This window comes from Globicephala melas, chromosome 5, assembly GCF_963455315.2.
Source record: "Globicephala melas chromosome 5, mGloMel1.2, whole genome shotgun sequence".
In the NCBI taxonomy this organism is placed as follows: domain Eukaryota; kingdom Metazoa; phylum Chordata; class Mammalia; order Artiodactyla; family Delphinidae; genus Globicephala; species Globicephala melas.
This window is the reverse complement of record NC_083318.1, coordinates 76,158,404-76,177,518: the sequence shown is the minus strand read 5'-3', so window position 1 is coordinate 76,177,518 and position 19,115 is coordinate 76,158,404. Positions and strand designations below refer to the sequence as shown.

Below are 19,115 nucleotides of genomic sequence, written 5' to 3'. Positions count from 1 at the left end.
GCATTAAATTCTCCAGATTTAGAAACTGCACCTTCCTTTTGCTTTAAGTCGTCATATAACTTCTCTTTTCCTCGAATCATATTAGACTCTATAGGTATGCCTTTCTTATAGTAATGCTATAACCACGTAAAAGATGCATTTTCAATGAGATAGAAAGGCATTTCGCAAAAAGTGTAAGTCTTTCATGTCTGCTGGCAAAAATGCAGAGACAGTTTCCAAACTTCCTTTTCTTTTTTTACAACAATCCTTACACTGGACTCATTGATCTTGAAATGGCGGGTAACAGGAACTACAGAACTCAGTTTATGGTACATATCAAGCAATTCAACTTTTTCTTCTAATGTCATGACTTTACTTCTTGGGAGCATTTCCAGCATCACTAGAACACTTCATATGGGTCCCACGGTGTTATTCAAGGTTTCTGGTATCACACTAAACACGATAAAAAACGCTCAGGAACTACGAGAGGTGACTTTTTTTTTTTTTTTTTACTGCAAACACAGTTTACTGGAGAGACCAACTGCTCACCTGGAAATGATCAGACTCACAAGACGTTTTGAGTGGATACCTGCAACACTTGCACTCACCAAAACAGCAAAAAGAGGTAGCTATGAAATTATTACAGTACTACAGTATGGACTACAGTTAATATTAGGCAGTAATGAGTTACTACTGCATCTTTACATTTGTTTACATTTCTCTGGACTGGAATGGTGCCATGGGTGGTCTGTGTTTGTGTAATTTTTGATAAATTTAAACTTTTTATTAGATTTGTATATATTTTATGGTAGCAAATGATAAAATACACTATTATCTACATATATTTTAGGCACTCATGAGGTACCTTCTAAATTTTTTCGATATTTCTAGGCTATGTGTATCATCTGTAAATTTTTTCAAAATGTTGCAAATCTCTAAGAAACTTTCCAATATATTTCTTGGAAAACAAAATCCACATATAAGTGGACCCATACAGCTCAAACTCCTGTTGTTCAAGGGTCCAATGTACTCTGAAAACGTACTTAGTACCATTAAAGTACCACTTAGTTTCTTTTTTTAATGACCTGTTTCAAAGTAAACAAAAGTTATGGACCTTTCTTCCTGTAAAAAGGGAAGTTTGGTGTATTCAAAAATACACAAATGAAAATACAGAAACTTTCAAACCCCCTAATAAAATAACTGGACAACTCATCTCCAAATCAGCAACTTTCTTGCACTGTGCTTGACTTGGCCCACTTGCCTGGCGGATCCATAACAAGATCACCTTGAAAACATGTTGGGCTTTTTTATAAACTGTCTTAACCATGCTACTTTCCAATCTAAAAGGTGTAATTCTCAAATTAGGTGTTCTCCTGCGAATTAGAAAAAGCAAAATAGGTGGCAAAGGCTAAAAAAAAATGTTAAACCCAAAATACAAAAAGTAATCCTGTCTCACCCAAGTGCATAAACACAAACCGGTTGAGTCATAGGTACCAACAAAAGTTGGAATCAAATGCCATCACACAAAGCAAACGCTGTCCAAGGGTTTAACAGCCCAGACTACTCGGTAATTTCTAATTCTTCCCAAACTCTAACTACCATCCCCAAAGGGATTTTAACGTTGGTCGGGAAGACTGTCCAAGCACAGTCCGAAAGCCCAACGTGCTACGCGAATTCCTACGTGCTGCTGCCACCAGAGCCTGCCTCGGCGGCGGCATTCCTAACTGAAATAGGCATTCGGCCATTTTCTCAAAATACGTACCAAACACAAAGCAGCTCTTTGCAAACTCGGGAGCTCTCGCTTCCTCTCGGCTCGGCCCGCTCACTGCACCACTGACACACCAGTTGCCGCCACACTCGTCCTGAACCTTTCCCTGGGCTCCCCAACACTAAAGACTGCAAGACGGGCAAACTCGGGGTGCCGCTGGGCCAGGTCAAGTCTTCCCCAGTTCAGGCTGCCCCCTCCTGGCCCGCGCGCCCGAGTCCGGGAAGAGGGAGGAAAGTTACCGCGTCGCCGCCGTCCCGGCTGCTCGCCGGCCCCAGCCTCGCCCTCCGCAGGGGGCCGAGGAGCCGCCGCGAGCGCCCTCCCGAGGCGCCGGGCCCCGAGCGCCGGAGGGGGCACCCCGCGCCCCGGAAGTTTGCGGGTTCACTCCCCCACGGCGCCCCGCGGGACGCGCGCCCCGACCCCGCCGACGGCGGCGGCTAGGTGGCCCCACGCAGAGGGCCCCGGCGGCGGGGCGGCCCGATCGCAGAAATCGCTGTCCAGCCCCATTGGCAGAATCACCCGAGCCCCAGGCTGACTCAACCCTCCCGGCCGCACTCAACGGCGCCTTCCGGCGAAAGGGAGAGGCCGCAGAGGGAGGGGGCGGGAGGACCGCCGGCAAGCAAGGAGCTGCGGCGGGACCTGGAGCAGGAGCACGAGAGGAAGTTTCAGAACTAGGGCCCCAAGCAGCTCCGCTCCTGGCCTCAGGACAAGACTCCCAGGGACGCCCGGGCCCGCGCGGAGGCGGCGGCCCGGCCTCAACTGGGGAGGGGGTCCCGGCGCCGCGCCGCTCCCCACCAACGCCCCCGGCCCAGCCCCCGGACCGCGACGGTGTAACCCGATCCCGTTCAGCCGCCAGTCCCCGCCCGACGCGGCCGCCACCGCCGGAGCCACAGTATCTGCAAATCAGCCCTGGACAGCGCCTCGCTCCGCGTCCTTCCGCGCCCTCCCCCTCCCGCGGCAACCGCCGCCACGACCGCCCGGCCGGCCCGCCGCCCCCACCCAACCGTCTCCCAGACCGCGCCACGCTTACCGGCCTTCCTGGGCGAGGAGGGGCGAAGACCCGCGTCGCCGCTCCTTCTCGGACTACTTTTCTTTGTTGCTGGAGTTTCGGGGGAGGGGAGGGAGAGGGCGGAAAAGTTGGACGCTGGGGCAGTCGAGGCCCGCGAAGACCCAGGAGAGGGGCTGCAGAGAGTATTCAGGCCTCCGGCTCTCGCCCTACCGTCCCGGCCGCCGCCGCCGCCGCCGCCGCCGCCGCCACCTGGGGCCCCGGACCTCGGCGGCGCTTGCTCTGCTCCTGCGCCGTGAGCTCTCGGGAGCCGCACATTCCAGCACAGAAGGCTGCGCCGCGCACCCGGCCCGCGGCGCCACCGCCGCCGCAGCCGCCGCCGCCACTCCCGGGACACGCCCCCTCCGCCTCCCGCGCGCGCCCGCGGGACACGCCCTCTCCACCGCCCCCGCGCGTGGCCGCCTGGCGCGCCCCGCCCCTGGATGAAGGAGGTTGCTCTGGGCCCCAGCCGTGCTAGGGGCGCCCCGACGGATAGCTGACCCTGACCTCCTCAGATCCCCAACTCTGACCCTTAGGTCTAAAGAGAAGCGAGGCCGCCTCCCTTTCTTGATTTCCATCATAAACAGAAAAGTTAACTCCCAGCCCTGGCGTGCATGCATGAGAACAGCACTGTTAAAAGAAAAATGTATAAGCTTTGTCACCCTCCCTTTCAAGTCTAAAGTGCTTGAAAATACCTTTAAGAATCTCTTCAAGTCGCCACCCTTAACTAATTAAGCTTCATTTTAAGCTTCTACGTAAAAAATGCCTTCCAAATTTTAAAATGTAAGCCAAAAAAACGCAATCAGTTAGTGAGTTGTGAAAAGAAAATGTTACAGGAAGGTTGTGGATTCAAAATTGTGAGAATGAGGACAGAGGGGACAAGTCCCTAGACGTGGAAGGTCATTGCTGAGCCTTCAAAGCACTATTTCAGTGTAGCAATTACCCTCAGATTACAGAGGGTATAGAGGGTGGTGAGGACGTGGAGGCTGCTTCCTGAGCAAGTTTTGGAGAGTAACCTGCTTCCACGTTTATAAAGTGGGGTAACCCATGCATGCTACCTGGTACACAGTAATATGCTAGAGAGAGAGGGAGAGAGAGAGAGAGAGAGAGAGTAGTTTCATGCCCCCTTCCCTTCTTTTTGTACCAGAAATGCCTTAGATGTCTTAAATAACAGCTGTCCTCAGAAATTGAATGGCTCCCTTAAACCCCTTAGTGTGGCATTCGAGATCCTGACTACCCAGATCTAGATAAGTTGGACTATCAGTTTTATAAAAGAGGTAGCAGCAAGTGCTTTGGGGGTTTAGAGGAGGGAGATAGTTTCTAACTAAGAGGATCTAGAAACGTCACAGTAGATGATTATCTGATCTGGCCTTGAGCACTGGGAGAATTTCAACAGGTAGAAAATAAGGGAAGGAACATTATACACAGTGAAAACAGCAAGCTCAAAAACCTACCTGAGACTTCCCTACCTCCTTCTCAGGCTCCCCCAGTTCCTTCTCTTTAAAGTTCCTTCACTTTTTTCTCTTATGAGAGAGCTTTCAGACTCTCTGGTCTACTCCTCAGTAGACTTCTTTTCCTAACTGTTGACAATGTTATTAATTAATGCAATGTCAGATGCAAAATGGAATGAAGGTCCTATGGTGCTTAACCACAAAAGGTTTTGATACTTAATATCAAATTCAAACTCTCCCCATGAATCAAGAAGTATTCACCTTCATTGATCCCAAAAGAAAAAGAAAAATGCAGAAGGGAACGGTAAAAAAAAAAAAGAGAGAATGGGGGGTGGGGGGAGTGTAGAAGGAATGAAAGGAAGGAAGAAAGGAAAGAAGGAAGAAAACCTTTGTAGGCCTGGTAACAAACTTTTTTGTTTTTTTGGCCACACCACATGGCTTGCATGAATCAAGAGTTCCCTGACCAGGGATGGAACCTGGGCCCCTGGCAGTGAAAACGCCAGGTCCTAAACACTGCACCACCAGGGAATCCCCCAAATGTTTCTACATTTATTCAGTTAAAAAAAAATTTTTTTAACTAAAATCTAATTTGAGGTTGCATGGGTTTTTTAGATGCTGTAGCCCAGGGAACAATTCTGTCCTCTACAAAGCCCTCAAAAATGTTAACATTCTTTCCCTTTTTCATGTCCAAAAAGGCAACATCTCTTTTTAAACTTACTAGATAAATGTCCTTCATTCCTCAGTCTGACTGCTTACTGGAAATGTTTTATTAATTGGGAATTTATTCCCACATATTGTGATGCAAATAGATGAATGGCAAATCAGCAGCTGCATTCATTTAAAATTAGCGGAGGCCCTTGTTCAAGAGATGGCATATTCAGAGTGACCCAAATTATCATGACATGAAGGCCACAGGTCAAATTCAAAGCCAAGTTACAAATCAATAGAAACTTTCCATGGAAAAGCTGGTTCTATAAACTAATTATTAATTGTTTTCAAGAAGCTCTGTGTTACTTTGCTGCATCCAAAATTTAAGATCTTCTACAAAATAAAGACTTTAAACTGTCACTGATTTCTGGTTTTTAAAATCTAAGCCCATGGATTCTTTCCCAGAAATTTAATTCATCATTTAAAAATTTTTAATTGTCATATGTTCTTAGTAATATTTTTCTCTAGAGATTCACTTCATAAGTTTGGTTAAATATTGTTTTTGAGCTTCTATGCTTTTTATTCCTGACCATGATTCGCTTTTTCTTCAGGAAAAGCTCAATTTGACTGAGCTCTTTTTAAGAAGTTCAATAATCCACTTTAAATGTTACATCTTGGTCTTCCCTGGTGGCGCAGTGGTTGAGAGTCCGCCTGCCGATGCAAGGGACATGGGTTCGTGCCCCTGTCCAGGAAGATCCCACATGCCGTGGAGTGGCTGGGCCCGTGAGCCATGGCCGCTGAGCCTGCGCGTCCGGAGCCTGTGCTCCACAATGGGAGACGCCACGGCAGCGAGAGGCCCGCGTACCGCAAAAAAAAAAAAAAATTAGGGTACAACATCTCCATCCTGATGTTGAAACGTTATGGTTCCACTATCACCAGCCAAAGAGGTAACATTGGACGAATACCTGGGGCCTTTCTCCCATTTTCCCTACATTTCCACTTTGCACCTCCAGGAGTCTCCTCCAGAGATAACTGATCCTGTAAGGATTAAAATCTGGCTCTGAAATTTGTGTTCTCTGAGTCAGCACAATTTCCATTTCTCATTTAGTTCACAGTGACTTACAATAACTTAACAATAACTTTTAATAACTTATAATAATAACTTACAGTAACTTAAAATATTGCTTTGTGCTCTCTACAATCTTATTCTGAAACTTTTGGTGGTGGTAACAAAAGTTGTGATAGATTTGAGACAGAAAAGGAAGGGTTCAGGGCACAACAAATAAAAGAATGATATAACCATTAAGAAGATCAGGACATGACAGAAACGGGTTAGAACCTACTAGGCCAAAGATGGCAGAAGATTAGATTTCCAGTAGACTTTGAGCCTCATTATATGCTCATTGTAATACATTAGCATGTAAATGAAACACACACAGGTGCCATCACAGTTCCAAGGCTGACCATAAAAGGCCCAAAAGTGGGTGGTGCCCCAATTCCTGGAAATCCCTGCCCCTTCTCCAAGGTAGTTAGAATATTCCTCCCACTTGTTAGCCTTTGAAATTACCCAGTCCATAAAAAGTAAACACCTGCACACCCCAGGGCCTCTAGCCTTCTGAGACAGCCCCCAATCCGTCTATGGAATGTGTATCTCCCTAAACAAATTTGCTTTCACTTTACTAGCTCTTGAATTCTTTCCTGAGAGAAGCCAAGGACCCTCACTTGGCGCCCATCCCAGGAACTCACCGGAGACCTGAGACATGACCATCCTCTCCTGCCCCATTTTTCCGGCAACAGATTAGACAGTGCACTGGCCAGATAGGCTAGAGAATGGTTTCTCCTTCCCTATGTTGCTTTGAGAAATCACTGCTCTTGACTTTCTTCTGTAAAATGAAGAGGTTGTACTATTGATGGCTAAAATTCTCAGCAGCTTAGTAGTCTAAGGTGCTTTTTTTTTTCAATTAGTTTTTATTGGAATATAGTTGATTTACAGTGTTGTGTTAGTTTCTGCTGTACAGCAATAAGGTGCTTTTTATTCTGTTAAAATTTGAATCTTGGGCTTCCCTGGTGGCACAGTGGTTAAGAATCCGCCTGCCAATGTAGGGGACACGGGTTCAAGCCCTGGTCCGGGAAGATCCCACATGCCGCGGAGCAACTAAGCCCAGGCACCACAACTCCTGCGCCTGTGCTCTAGAGCCCGCGAGCCACAACGACTGAGCCCACGCACCACAACTACTGAAGCCCACCCGCCTACAGCCTGTGCTCCGCAACAACAGAAGCCACCGCAACGAGAAGCCGGCGCACCGCAAGGAAGAACAGCCCCACTCGCTGCAGCTAGAGAAAGCCCGCACGCAGCAACGAAGACCCAACGCAGCCATAAATAAATAAATGAATTTATTTTTAAAAAATTGAATATTGTGCAGGTATTTCCTAGAACATATATATTATATATAATATATATATACAATATATATACTATATATATTAGTAATATATATACTATATATATACTATATATAGTATATATATATTACTAATATATATACTATATATATACTATATATACTATATGTACATACTATATATATAGTGTATATATATAGTATATATATATATAGTATATATATATATATTAGTTATATATATATATATATATATTAGTTCAGTATACCTGGCAGTCCTAGTTTCTTCTCTGTAGCTTCTTTTGCCCTCTGTGGGGAGACCCACCAGTAGGTCTTGAGCCACACTGGCTTCAAGAATGATGGTGTCTGAAGACAGGGATTTACGGCCTGATCTAGTGCTGTTGATAGCAGCTTCATCTCCCCTCGCTGCCAGTTGGGCCCCGACCTTCTGTTCTGGTTCTGGTAACTGGAACACAGTGTCTTATCCATGACAGTATCTGCAGCTTGAGCCACAGAGGTGTTCCCTAAATGCTGAGGGACGGGAAGGAGGTGAGCAAGGGAGCTCCAGAATGAGCCGGGATCCTTCCTGCCTCCTCATGGAACCCAGACCACATTTTGAACTACTCTCCCCTCGTTCCTCTTCCCTTCACCTCACTGGCCTTGTTGAACCCTGGCTACTCTCCCGACTTGCTGTTCTTTTTCTGAAAGACTATCCAGTACCTCTCTGTCCATCCCGCTCACTCCCTCCCCTCCTGGGTCCGATGTTATCTTCTCAGTGGCCACACTCTTTAGAATTACAGCCCCATTCCCTTTACACCCAATCCTACTGTCCTTCCCTGCTTTGTTTTTCTTATTAGCATTTATCACTAACAAACATGCCATGTATTTTATTTATTCATTTTATTTACCATTTTATTGTTTATCTTTCCTTACTAGAACCAAGGTGCAGAAGGGCAGAGAAATTAGTCTTTATCTCCAGTGCCTATAACATGGTAGCTGCTCAACAAGTGTTTGTTAAATTTACAGGATCCTAGTTTGGTGTCACAGTCTCAAAATGGGGCCCCTCATATCCCCATTGGTACCCCCAGCTCAATACCCATCACAGACTTCCCTCATGCTAAATGCTGGCCTGCCTCTTTGAATGGCCCCTAAAATATCCCCTTTTCAATAGCTGTTTGTTGAATGGACAAATAAATGCTCTCAGATCACCGGTCCCTGTGCGCTGCCTTCCTGTCGAAAATCTCCCTTCCGGCTCTTCTGCATATTGTATTCCTAGCACACTCCTAGTTCCACACACCAGTCTTTCCTTGGATTATCCTTGGTGAAATTTAAGAGTCCGTTTGGGCCTCAACGGTCCTTCCATTTGCCCCTGTTTTTTTGGTTTTTGCCTCTATTTTTTTTGGCCATACCACATGGCATGTGGGACTTTCCCTGACCAGGGATCGAACCCGTGCCCCCTGCAGGGCAAGGGCAGAGTCTTACTCACTGGACCGCCAGGGAAGCCCCTTGTTTTTTGTTTTTGGCCACGCCACCACTACCATGCAGCTTGTGGGACCTTAGTTCCCCGACAAGGGATTGAACCCAGGCCCTCCACAGTGAAAGCAAGGAGTCTTAACCACTGGACTGCCAGGGAATTGCCTGCCCCTGTTTAAATACAAGCCACACCCCTCTCCCTGCACAGCCCTGCCCCTCCCCTGCATTCCATCTCTTTGTTGTGGCCTCCTCTATTGTCCTTCTTCCCAGAATCCTTCCTCCATGTCATGCTGACCACAAAATGTTGCAACTGGAAGAGATCTTAGGGGTCCAAGCTCTTGTTTTATAGATGAAAAGAGACAGGCCTGCAAGCATTTGTCTTGTCCAGATTTGCACAACTAGTTAGGCCACGGCCAGAACTTGGATCCAGGGACACAGATTCCCAACCGGTCCAGTGGCCTTCCCACGTGCCTTAAATTCTCTTCACTGGCAGCAGTCTGCCCTTACCTAAAATATCTTTTACTCTTTTGGGCCTGGTGAATTATTTTGTTCAATGGCTATACAGATAGCATATATCTGAGGTAAGAAGTCTCTTCAGATCCACATTTCCTTAACTCTTAAGCCTATTTTAAGGTTAAGATTACCTTCTGGCAAGGGAAACCCTTATTGTCCTGCATTGCTTTTAAAACACTCATGCCCCAGCATTGACCTTTTAACCTACAAAGCTCATTGTCAATTTAGGGGAAATGGGACTTGATTCAAAAGACGACTTCTGGCTGTCTTTCCCTTCCTTCCGAAAAGAGGCAAAATCTTCCAGAGTACCATGAGAGGTATACTATTGTACATAGTTTTTATACCCTTTCTGACCTGACCATGAGGACCTGAAGAGATAAAGAATTGTGTTGTGTGTTCTCCACATGATCTTATTTCTGACACAGTCAATAAAATCAAACAAAGTATTTATATCAACCCAGCCAAAGCTAAAACCAGGTGGTGGTTTTATAAATAAATGTTTCTTCAATGGACATTTCCTTATTTGTCTTCAAATAATCACTTAACCTACCAGAATGGCTAAAAGTAACATAGCTATCCATATAAGGTGCTGATGGGGAAGCTGAGCAACTAGAGCTCTCATCTATTGATAATGGAAATGAAAACTGGTACAACTGATAGGGTAGGGGGTCCCCAGAGAAAGAGAACCAGGCATGGCTTTCCCGACATATAAGAGAAACTAATTTGGCCTAAGTTTTCTGCATCTAAGACTGGCACCATGCTTGCCTCAGTAATTAAAGATCTTAAGGGAAATTAGGAAAGAAAGGAACAAAGGAAAAACAGTCAGGAAACAATAGTTCAGAGATAAGACGGGTTTAGTTTCTCCTCAAGGGATATAAATAACAATCTGTTACATATCTTTGAGTTCTGCAGGAACCAAGGCCCCTACCCAGGTGGAGGATGCAATGATGATATTGACCTTTTCTGACTTCTATCAACTAAAGCTTGGACTCTGTCAACCTATGTCCCAGTTCTGTGTTGAATTCTCTGCTCTAGCTCCTTCAAGAATATGTATGTACCCTTAGCTTAAAAGTTCCCCAATTTTGCTGTTTGGGAGACACTGCTTTGGGAAACGTCCCAAGTGTTCTCCTTATTTGCTGCAAGTAATAAATCCTCACTTCTCCCAATCTTCGGCTTGCTTCTGTCTTTTGGTTCAACATCCCCCAAAAGAACCATTCTGGAAAATAGTCTTAAAGTTTCTTATAGAGACATGTAGAACACAATCTAGATATGCCATTCCAGGTATCAACTGAGGAGAATTGAAAACTTACGCCATGCAAAAAACCCTATAGATTAGTGTCCAAGAACAGAAACAATCCTAAAGCCCAGCTAGCGAATGAATAAAATTTTAATATACTCATACAAAAGTGTCTAGGAGTTAAAAAACTTTTCCCATAGAACTCTCCTACACTATTGGTGAGCATGTTAGTTGGTGCAAACACTATGGAAAACAGTATAGAGGTTCCTCAGAAAACTAAGAATAAAATTACCATATGATCCAGCAATCCCACTCCTGGGCATATATACCAACAAAACTATAACTCAAAAAGATACATGCACCCCTATGTTCATAGCAGCACTATTCACAATAGCCAAGACAGGGAAGCAACCTAAATGTCCACTGACAGATGAATGGATAAAGAAGATATGGTACAGGGGCTTCCCTGGTGGCGCAGTGGTTGAAAGTCCGCCTGCCAATGCAGGGGATGCAGGTTCGTGCCCTGGTCCGGGAGGATCCCACATGCCGCGGAGCGGCTGGGCCCATGAGTCATGGCCGCTGAGCCTGCGCGTCCGGAGCCTGTGCTCCACAAGGGGAGAGGCCATGGCAGTGAGAGGCCCATGTACCGCAAAAAAAAAAAAAAAAAAAGAAAAGAAGATATGGTACATATATACAATGGAATACCACTCAGCCCTAAAAAAGAATGAAATAATGCCATTGCAGCAATTTGGATGGAGACAGAGATTATCATAGTAAATGAAGTAAGTCAGAAAGAAAAATATCATATGATATCCCTTATATGTGGAATCTAAAATATGACACAGGGACTTCCCTGGTGGCACAGTGGTTAAGAATCTGCCTGCCAATGCAGGGGACATGGGTTCGATCCCTGGTCCAGGAAGATCCCACATGCCATGGAGCAACTAAGTCCATGCACCACAACTACTGAGCCTGCACTCTAGAGCCCGCGAGCCACAACTACTGAAGTCCACGCACCTAGAGCCCTTGCTCCACAATGAGAAACCCTCACACCAAAATGAAGAGTAGTTCCCGCTCGCTGCAACCAGAGAAAGCCCGCGTGCAGCAACGAAGACCCAACACAGCCAAAAATAAATAAATAAATTTCTTAAAAAAAGTAACATAAAATATGACACAAATGAACCTATTTAAGAAAGAGTAACAGACTCATGGACATAGAGAAAAGACTTGTGGTTGCCAAGGGTGGGCGGGGGTTGGGGGAGGGATGGAGTGGGAGGTTGGAGTTAGCAGATGTAAGTTATTATATATAGAATTGATAGACAACAAATTTCTACTGTATAGCACAGGGAACTTTATTCAATATCCTAAGATAAACCATAACGGAAAAGAATATTAAAAAAAGAATGTAGGGCTTCCCTGGTGGGGCAGTGGTTGAGAGTCCGCCTGCCGATGCAGGGGACGCGGGTTCGTGCCCAGTCCGGGAAGATCCCACATGCCGCGGAGCGGCTGGGCCCGTGAGCCATGGCCGCTGAGCCTGCGCGTCCGGAGCCTGTGCTCCGCAACGGGAGAGGCCACGACAGTGAGAGGCCCGCGTACCGCAAAAAAAAAAAAAAAAAAAAAAAGAATGTATATATAAGTGAATCATTTTGCTGTACAACAAAAATTAACACAACATTGTATATCAACTATACTTTAATAAAAAAGAAAAAAAGAACAACAACAAAAACTTTTCCTGTACTCATTCTTTCTTGATTCAGGTCTTTTGAATTCAACTGACAAAAGACAGATTAACAAAAGATAACATTCAATCACCATATTTTCCTTAAGGTATGTAGAGGGTGCACAGAAAAATGTGACTCAAGGGGCAGTTAGAATTTAGGGCTTATTATATACCACCTTAATGGGGAAGGGGAGGGAGAGAAAGACACTTATGGGGAAACAAATGAGTTCTCAATAAGGGAAAGGGAGGGAGAAAGGGCATTCATGGGGAAACAAATGACTTTCTGGAAAGATAAATTGGCCTCAGGAGAACAGATGGGAGATAGGATAGTTTTGTAACAATGTCTGTTTACATGTGGTGTGGAGACTTCTCATGGCTCCTGATAAGAGTCAATCATCCCTGGTGGATCCCAGGGATGGCCTCTAGGGTAGGGGATTTATGACAATTGAGTTCTTAATTCTACTTTTAGGAAGATAAGAGATTTCACAAACTCAAATGCCTTCTGATAAAATAATTTCTATGCCACAGTGAGTGGGTATTACTGACCCTTTCAATAGTGAAACCAAGCAGGACCCTGTGGGGCTTCTGGGCACGGAAGCCTTTCCGTGTCCCTTGATTCTTGTTTGTAGGGAATAGGTTTCAGCCTCCATGACTTTCGCTGAGTTCCAAAGGGCAGGTTCAAACAGTTGCTAATCAGGGAGGGGATGGGATGCAGAGACAAAGGAGGAGCAACCAAGAAACAGTAGTGCAGCCTTGGAGCAGGGTCCTGGTTCCCTCTCAAGGAATACGCATAACAATGTCTTTAAGCTCTTTATAGAATTAAAAACCCCAAAATGGATTATGTCAGCATTCCTCATACCACAGAAGACTACCTGAAGTCAGATTAAAGGAAGCAGAGAGGCTCATCAAGATTACCTGAGGGGCCTCCCTGGTGGCACAGTTTTAAAGAATCCACCTGCCAATGCTAGGGGACATGGGTTCAAGCCCTGGTCCGGGAAGATCCCACACACCGTGGAGCAACTAAGCCCATGTGCCACAACAACTGAGCCTGCACTTTAGAGCCCATACTCACAACTGCAGCCCACGCTCCTAGAGCCCATACTCCATAACAAGAGAAGGCATCATGGTGAGAAGCCAGCGCACCAAAACAAAGAGTAGCTCCTGCTCGCCCCAACTAGAGAAAGCCTGCACGGAGCAACATAGACCCAATGCAGCCAAAATAAATAAATAAAATAAATAAATTAGGGCTTCCCTGGTGGTGCTGTGGTTAAGAATCCACCTGCCAATGCAGGGGACACGGGTTCGAGCCCTGGTCTGGGAAGATCCCACATGCTGTGGAGCAACTAAGCCCGTGCACCACAACTACTGAGCCTGCACTCTAGAGCCCGCGAGCCATAACTACTGAGCCCGTGTGCCACAACTATGGAAGCCCGTGTGCCTAGAGCCCGTGCTCTGCAACAGGAGAAGCCACCGCAATCAGAAGCCCGCATTCCACAACTAAGAGAAAGCCGGTGTGCAGCAACGAAGACCCAACACAGACAAAAATAATAAATAAAAATAAATATTTTTTAATTAATTATTTATTTAATTATTTTTAAAAAAAGAAGATTACCTGAGACCAGATTAGAGGAGTGCAGGCCCTGCACACACCCTAATTTTGTCAGCACAACTCCACCCTTGAACTACTGCTATAAAACATCTCACTAAATCCTCCTGGGTTGGGACACATAGTTTTCTTTTTTTTTTTAATATATTTATTATTTATTTATTTTGACTGCATTGGGTCTTCGTTACTGTGCACAGGCTTTCTCTAGTTGCGGTGAGTGGGGGCTACTGTTCATTGCGGTGCACGGGCTTCTCATTGCGATGGTTTCTCTTGTTGCGGAGCACAAGCTCTAGGCACGTGGGCTTCAGTAGTTGTGGCACGTGGGCTCAGCGGTTGTGGCTCATGGGCTGTAGAGTGCAGGCTCAGTAGTTGTGGCACACGGGCTTAGTTGCTCCACGGCATGTGGGATCTTCCCAGAGCAGGGCTCGAACCCATGTCCCCTGCATTGGCAGGCGGATTCTTAAACACTGCGCCACCAGGGAAGCCCAGGGGGCACATAGTTTTCAAGGGCAGAATCCTGCTGTGTCCCCCTTTGCCTGGCAAAGCAATAAAGCTCTTCTTTTCTACTTTACCCAAAACTCTGTCTCCAAGATTCAATTCAGCACCGGTGCACAGCGGCGGAGCTTTCGGCATCAACACCGTGAAACCTTAACTGAATCAAGTGTATCGATTTGGATGAAAATGAAATCTAAATTCCGATGTTGTGCTCAGAAGATAGAATGTTTCCATAAGAAGATAGTCTGCATGTAATCTAGAAAAGAGGAAAATGAAGGGGGAAATATTGGCACTGTTTACCTAACACTGTCCGCAGAGCACTGAGACACTGAATCTGACAGAGATGCATAATCTAGGTTTAGGACAAGCATAGTTCACTTGGATTTTTTGGCTCAGAATAGATGTGAAGATTATCTCTCCTGATATTAAGTCCATGCTCACAAAGTCAGTTAATAGCTAATAACATATACCGTCCATACTTTGATTTCAAGCAACAATTAAGTCATTAAACAACTAGTATTCTAATTTTTGCATCTCCTCCTGCTATTCTCTCCCTAACATCTCCTACTATATTTCTTTCCTTTTTTTCACTCTCACTCACTGGGCTCCAGCTACACATGCCTAGCATAGTGCTGTCATAAAACCTTTGCACATGTACTTAAATGAAGGATCTTGAAATAAGGAGATCATCCCGGATTATCTGGGTGTGTCCTAAATCCAAAGACAGGTGTCCTTATAAGAGATACACAGAGAAGAAAACAGAGAAGGCAGTGTGAAGACTGAAGCAGAGATTGGAGTGATGTGGCCACAAGCCAAGGAAGCTGGCAACCATCAGAATTTAGAAGAGGCATGGAATGGATCCTACCCTAGAGGCCATTCAGAGGCAGCATGCCTCTGCTGACCTTGATTTTGGACTTCCAGCCTCCAGAACTGTGAGAGAATAAATTTCTCTTTTTAAAGCCCCAGTTTGTGGCAATTTGTTACAGCAGCCCTAGGAAACTAATACAGTGCATGATACCATCTATGTAATGGTCTCAAACTGACAAAATTATAGATATGCAGAATAGATTAGATGTGACCAGGTATTAAGAATGGAGAGGGGGGTGTGTTTGTGGGGTTGGGGGGATGGGGTGGTGGCTTGTGATTGATTATACAGGGACACCACAAAGGAGATTGTTGTGGTGATGGAATAGCTCTATATGCATGTAAATGTGATAAATCCGAATAGGGTCTGTGGATTGTACCTATATCAATTTTCCTGTTTTGATATTATACCATAATCATATAAGATGTTATAATTGGAGGAAAGTGGACGAAGGAGGACATCAAATCCCTCTGTACTATTTTTGCAACTTCTGTGAATCTATAATTACTTTAAATTGAAAAATTTAAAGAATTAATTTCACTTGTTTCTTTTCACTATTTTCAGTTATGACTGCTAGAAAATTTTCAATTACATATGTGGCTTGCATTATATTTCAATTTCATCAGTGCTGCCCTAGAATGTGATGTTCTCCTTTGGGGTTCTTATATAAGGAGCTGAGTGGCCTCCTGCCCTGAAATCTCAGGCTGACCTTCCACAATTGCAGTGAAAACTCTACAAGCCTTGGAAGTAAAGTAGTAATAGGAGGGAAAGTACAAGCTGAGTCAGAGAGAGCTGGATGGAATCCTGGCTTTGCTACTTAGACCTCAGGCAAATCCTTTAACCTCTCTCAGTCTCCATCTCTTAGTCTGGAAAATCAGAATAATAATGACATCTTGCCAAGTCTAATGTGAGAACAAAGTGAGGTCATAAATGGAGAACTCCTACCAGAGTGCCTGGCACAGTGTTGTGTCAAGTGCTCAGTAAATGTCAGTTCTTTGCCATGCTCTTCTAAGTTTCTCAGGCCACATTAGGCCTGCACAGTTCAAGAAAGAGGAAGAGGAGGGAAGTGATAATTGGGCACCATCTTAGGCACTGTCTGCTGTGCAATGGAAAGTACATTACTGTTTAGAGATGCTTTCAGGACTTGATTTCATTCACTGCTCATGACAATCCTGTGATGTAGATTATTGCTGTCAATCATTAACCTCCCATAAAACCACCAAAAAACTTGTTGGCTAAGCAAAGCTAAGTTTAATACTGCAGAAAGAAGGAACAGCACCTTGACAGACTCTTAATAATAAGAGGAGGATATTTATAGGGTTTCAGGCCCAGGTCAGATGACTTTAAGCTGCTCTGGTAAGGCAGGGAACTGGTCGGGAATGGGCAGACTTTATAATATAATAGTATAGCATTGGTGAGCATAGCAAGGTGACGGTCTTGAAACAAGTATTAATGAGCAACTTGTTAATTTTGATAAGTAATTTTGGTAAGTCCACTTCCCTGGTGTTCCAGTGGTTAAGAATACGCCTGCGGATACAGGGGACACAGGTTCGATCCCTGGTCCAGGAGTATCCCACATGCTGTGGAGCAACTAAGCCTGTGCACCACAGCTACTGAGCCCGCGCTCTGGAGCCTGCATGCCACAACTACTGAGCCCACATGCCGCAACTACTGAGCCCACGTGCCGCAAATACTGAAGCCCGCACGCCTAGAGCCCGTGGTCCACAACAAAAGAAGCCACTGCAAGAAGCCCATGCACGTTAATGAAGAGTAGCCCCTGCTTGCTGCAACTAGAGAAAGCCCGCGCACAGCAATGAAGACCCAGTGCAGCCAAAAATAAATAAATAAATAAATTTAAAATAAATAACATATTTATTTGCTGGTGTTTACATTGCTTTTTCAGTTCCAGTGGGGTAAAAATGTAAAGTAAATAAATTAGTAACCCTCATAAAGAAATCTCTAAGCAGGCTCATACATGGTTAAGTTGCCATGTAAACTGGTATCACCTCTTGGGAGGGTAATTCGGCTTGGGAGGGTAGACTCTTGAAGACTTCATTGTGCACACACTTTGTCCTAGCAACTCCATTTCTAAGAATTTACCCTACAGAAATATTTGGGGGAAAATATATATATATACATATATATGTGTGTATGTGTATATATATATATATATATATATATACACACACACACACACAGAGAGAGAGAGAGAGAGAGATGGTTATTGTGGCACTATTTGCAATCGCAAAAAACTGGAAACAGTCCAAATGCTCATCAGCAGGAGTTGGTTTTGGATGTAATCATAGACATATAGTTTCTAAAAGGGAAAAAATGGGGGGAGGGATAAATTGGGAGATTGGGATTGACATATACACACCACTATATATAAAATAACTAATAAGGACCTACTATATAGCACAGGGAACTCCACTCAATACTCTGTAATAACCTATATGGTAAATGAATTTAAAAAAGAATGGATATATGTGTATGTACAACTGATTCACTGCGCTGTACAGCAGAAAGTAACACAACACTGTAAATCAACTATACTCCAATAAAAACTTTTTTAAAAATAAATGTTTCATATAGATAAATATGGCTTAAATAGTACTGTATATTGGTATAAAAAGATATCTAACATTGTACAATTTTTAAAAAGCAGATTTCAGAACAGATCATATAGTATGCACCAGTTTTTAATTTTTTAAAAAGAGTATATGGGAATTCCCTGGCAGTCCAGTGGTTAGGACTCTGCACTTTCACTGCCATGGGCCTGGGTTCAATCTCTAGTCAGGGAACTAGGATCCTGCAAGCTGCATGGTGTGGCCAAAAAATAAAAAGGGTATACATTGGTCTGAAAAAATATCTGGAATAATGTTTCAAACTATTTGTGGTGATTTGGGAAGTAGGATGACAGGAGATTTCTGCTTTCAAATAATAATTTTCTTGCTATTTGAATTTTTTATTATAACAAGAATTATTCTTTCAAAAACTGAAATGTAAATATATGGCCAATCCAGCAAATGCCTTATGTACCAGTTAGCCTAGGTCAGAGTTTCTCAACTTCAGCACTGACATCTTGGGCTGGATAATTCTTCATTTAGGGTCACTGTCCTTGCAGTCTAGGATGTTACCAGCATTCTGGCCTCTACATTCTGGGTGCCAGTAGCACACCTTCCTGCCCAGTTGTGACTCCAGACATTGGAAATGTCTCCTAGTGACATGGTTGCCTTACATAGCAACCCAGTTAAATTTGAATTTCATATAAATAGCAAATAATTTTTATAAGGTTGTCACATGTAATATTTCTCTGTTGCATCCTATAATTTTATTTGCTAAATCTGGCAACTTACCTGGGGCACTAGTTGTTCTGGTTGAGACCCACTGTCCTTAGGTGTTACACTGCTTTGTTGCCTTGACTTTTCTGAAGATCAATCTGGGTACAGAAAACTCCGCTTCTTTGTCCCTCTCTGCACCATGATATAGCCATGGGCTGTAGGCTGATTGGAAGCCTGCAAAAAGCCAAGTCATTTTCCTGTTACATCTTTTGCACTGTCTGCCACCAAACAATCAATAGTATCCTCCAGAAAATTCCCTCATTCAGACTAAGCTCCACAGTATTTTTCTGAAGAATTGCTGGGCCAGATAGTTTTGTGTAGAAAGAATAAATCCTGTCCATCTGCTCTGGTATGATTCTTTCTAAGCTAGATCAGCCATCTCTACAAGGTCTATGCTCTAAGCTTTGAAAAAGGAATTGTAAGACAAGTTGACAAAGGTTTAATGAAAGATTACAAATACATTATGTCAACTTAATTCATAAATTTAGCATTTACTAAATGTCATTATATATTTTTAAAAACTTACAGACTATATTTTCTCACTTCTCAAGAAATCCTGAGTATGCAGAACAGTT

General features: G+C 44.2%; 2 protein-coding genes across 4 annotated transcripts in view; one reads left to right on the top strand and one right to left on the bottom strand.

Moving 5' to 3' along the window:
• LOC115865667 (RE1-silencing transcription factor-like) overlaps positions 1–18,631 on the bottom strand; it is a 41,430-nt gene extending 22,799 nt beyond the window's left edge. Inside the window, exon 1 of one of the 3 annotated variants that reach the window (XM_030880656.2) lies at positions 18,556–18,631. The gene's annotated coding sequence lies outside the window, so the exon portion shown is untranslated. Of the gene's footprint in view, positions 1–1,741; positions 1,919–2,774; positions 2,895–18,555 lie in introns of those variants that run through there. The other 2 variants (XM_060299414.1, XM_030880659.2) reach the window with 2 other exon arrangements.
• On the top strand, positions 273–3,267 carry LOC138842682 (basic proline-rich protein-like). The gene is made up of 2 exons (XM_070045515.1): positions 273–279; positions 1,913–3,267. Exons 1-2 carry the CDS (start codon positions 273–275, stop codon positions 3,265–3,267), a joined length of 1,362 nt encoding a protein of 453 aa, XP_069901616.1.
• Positions 18,632–19,115: the final 484 nt, after the last annotated feature.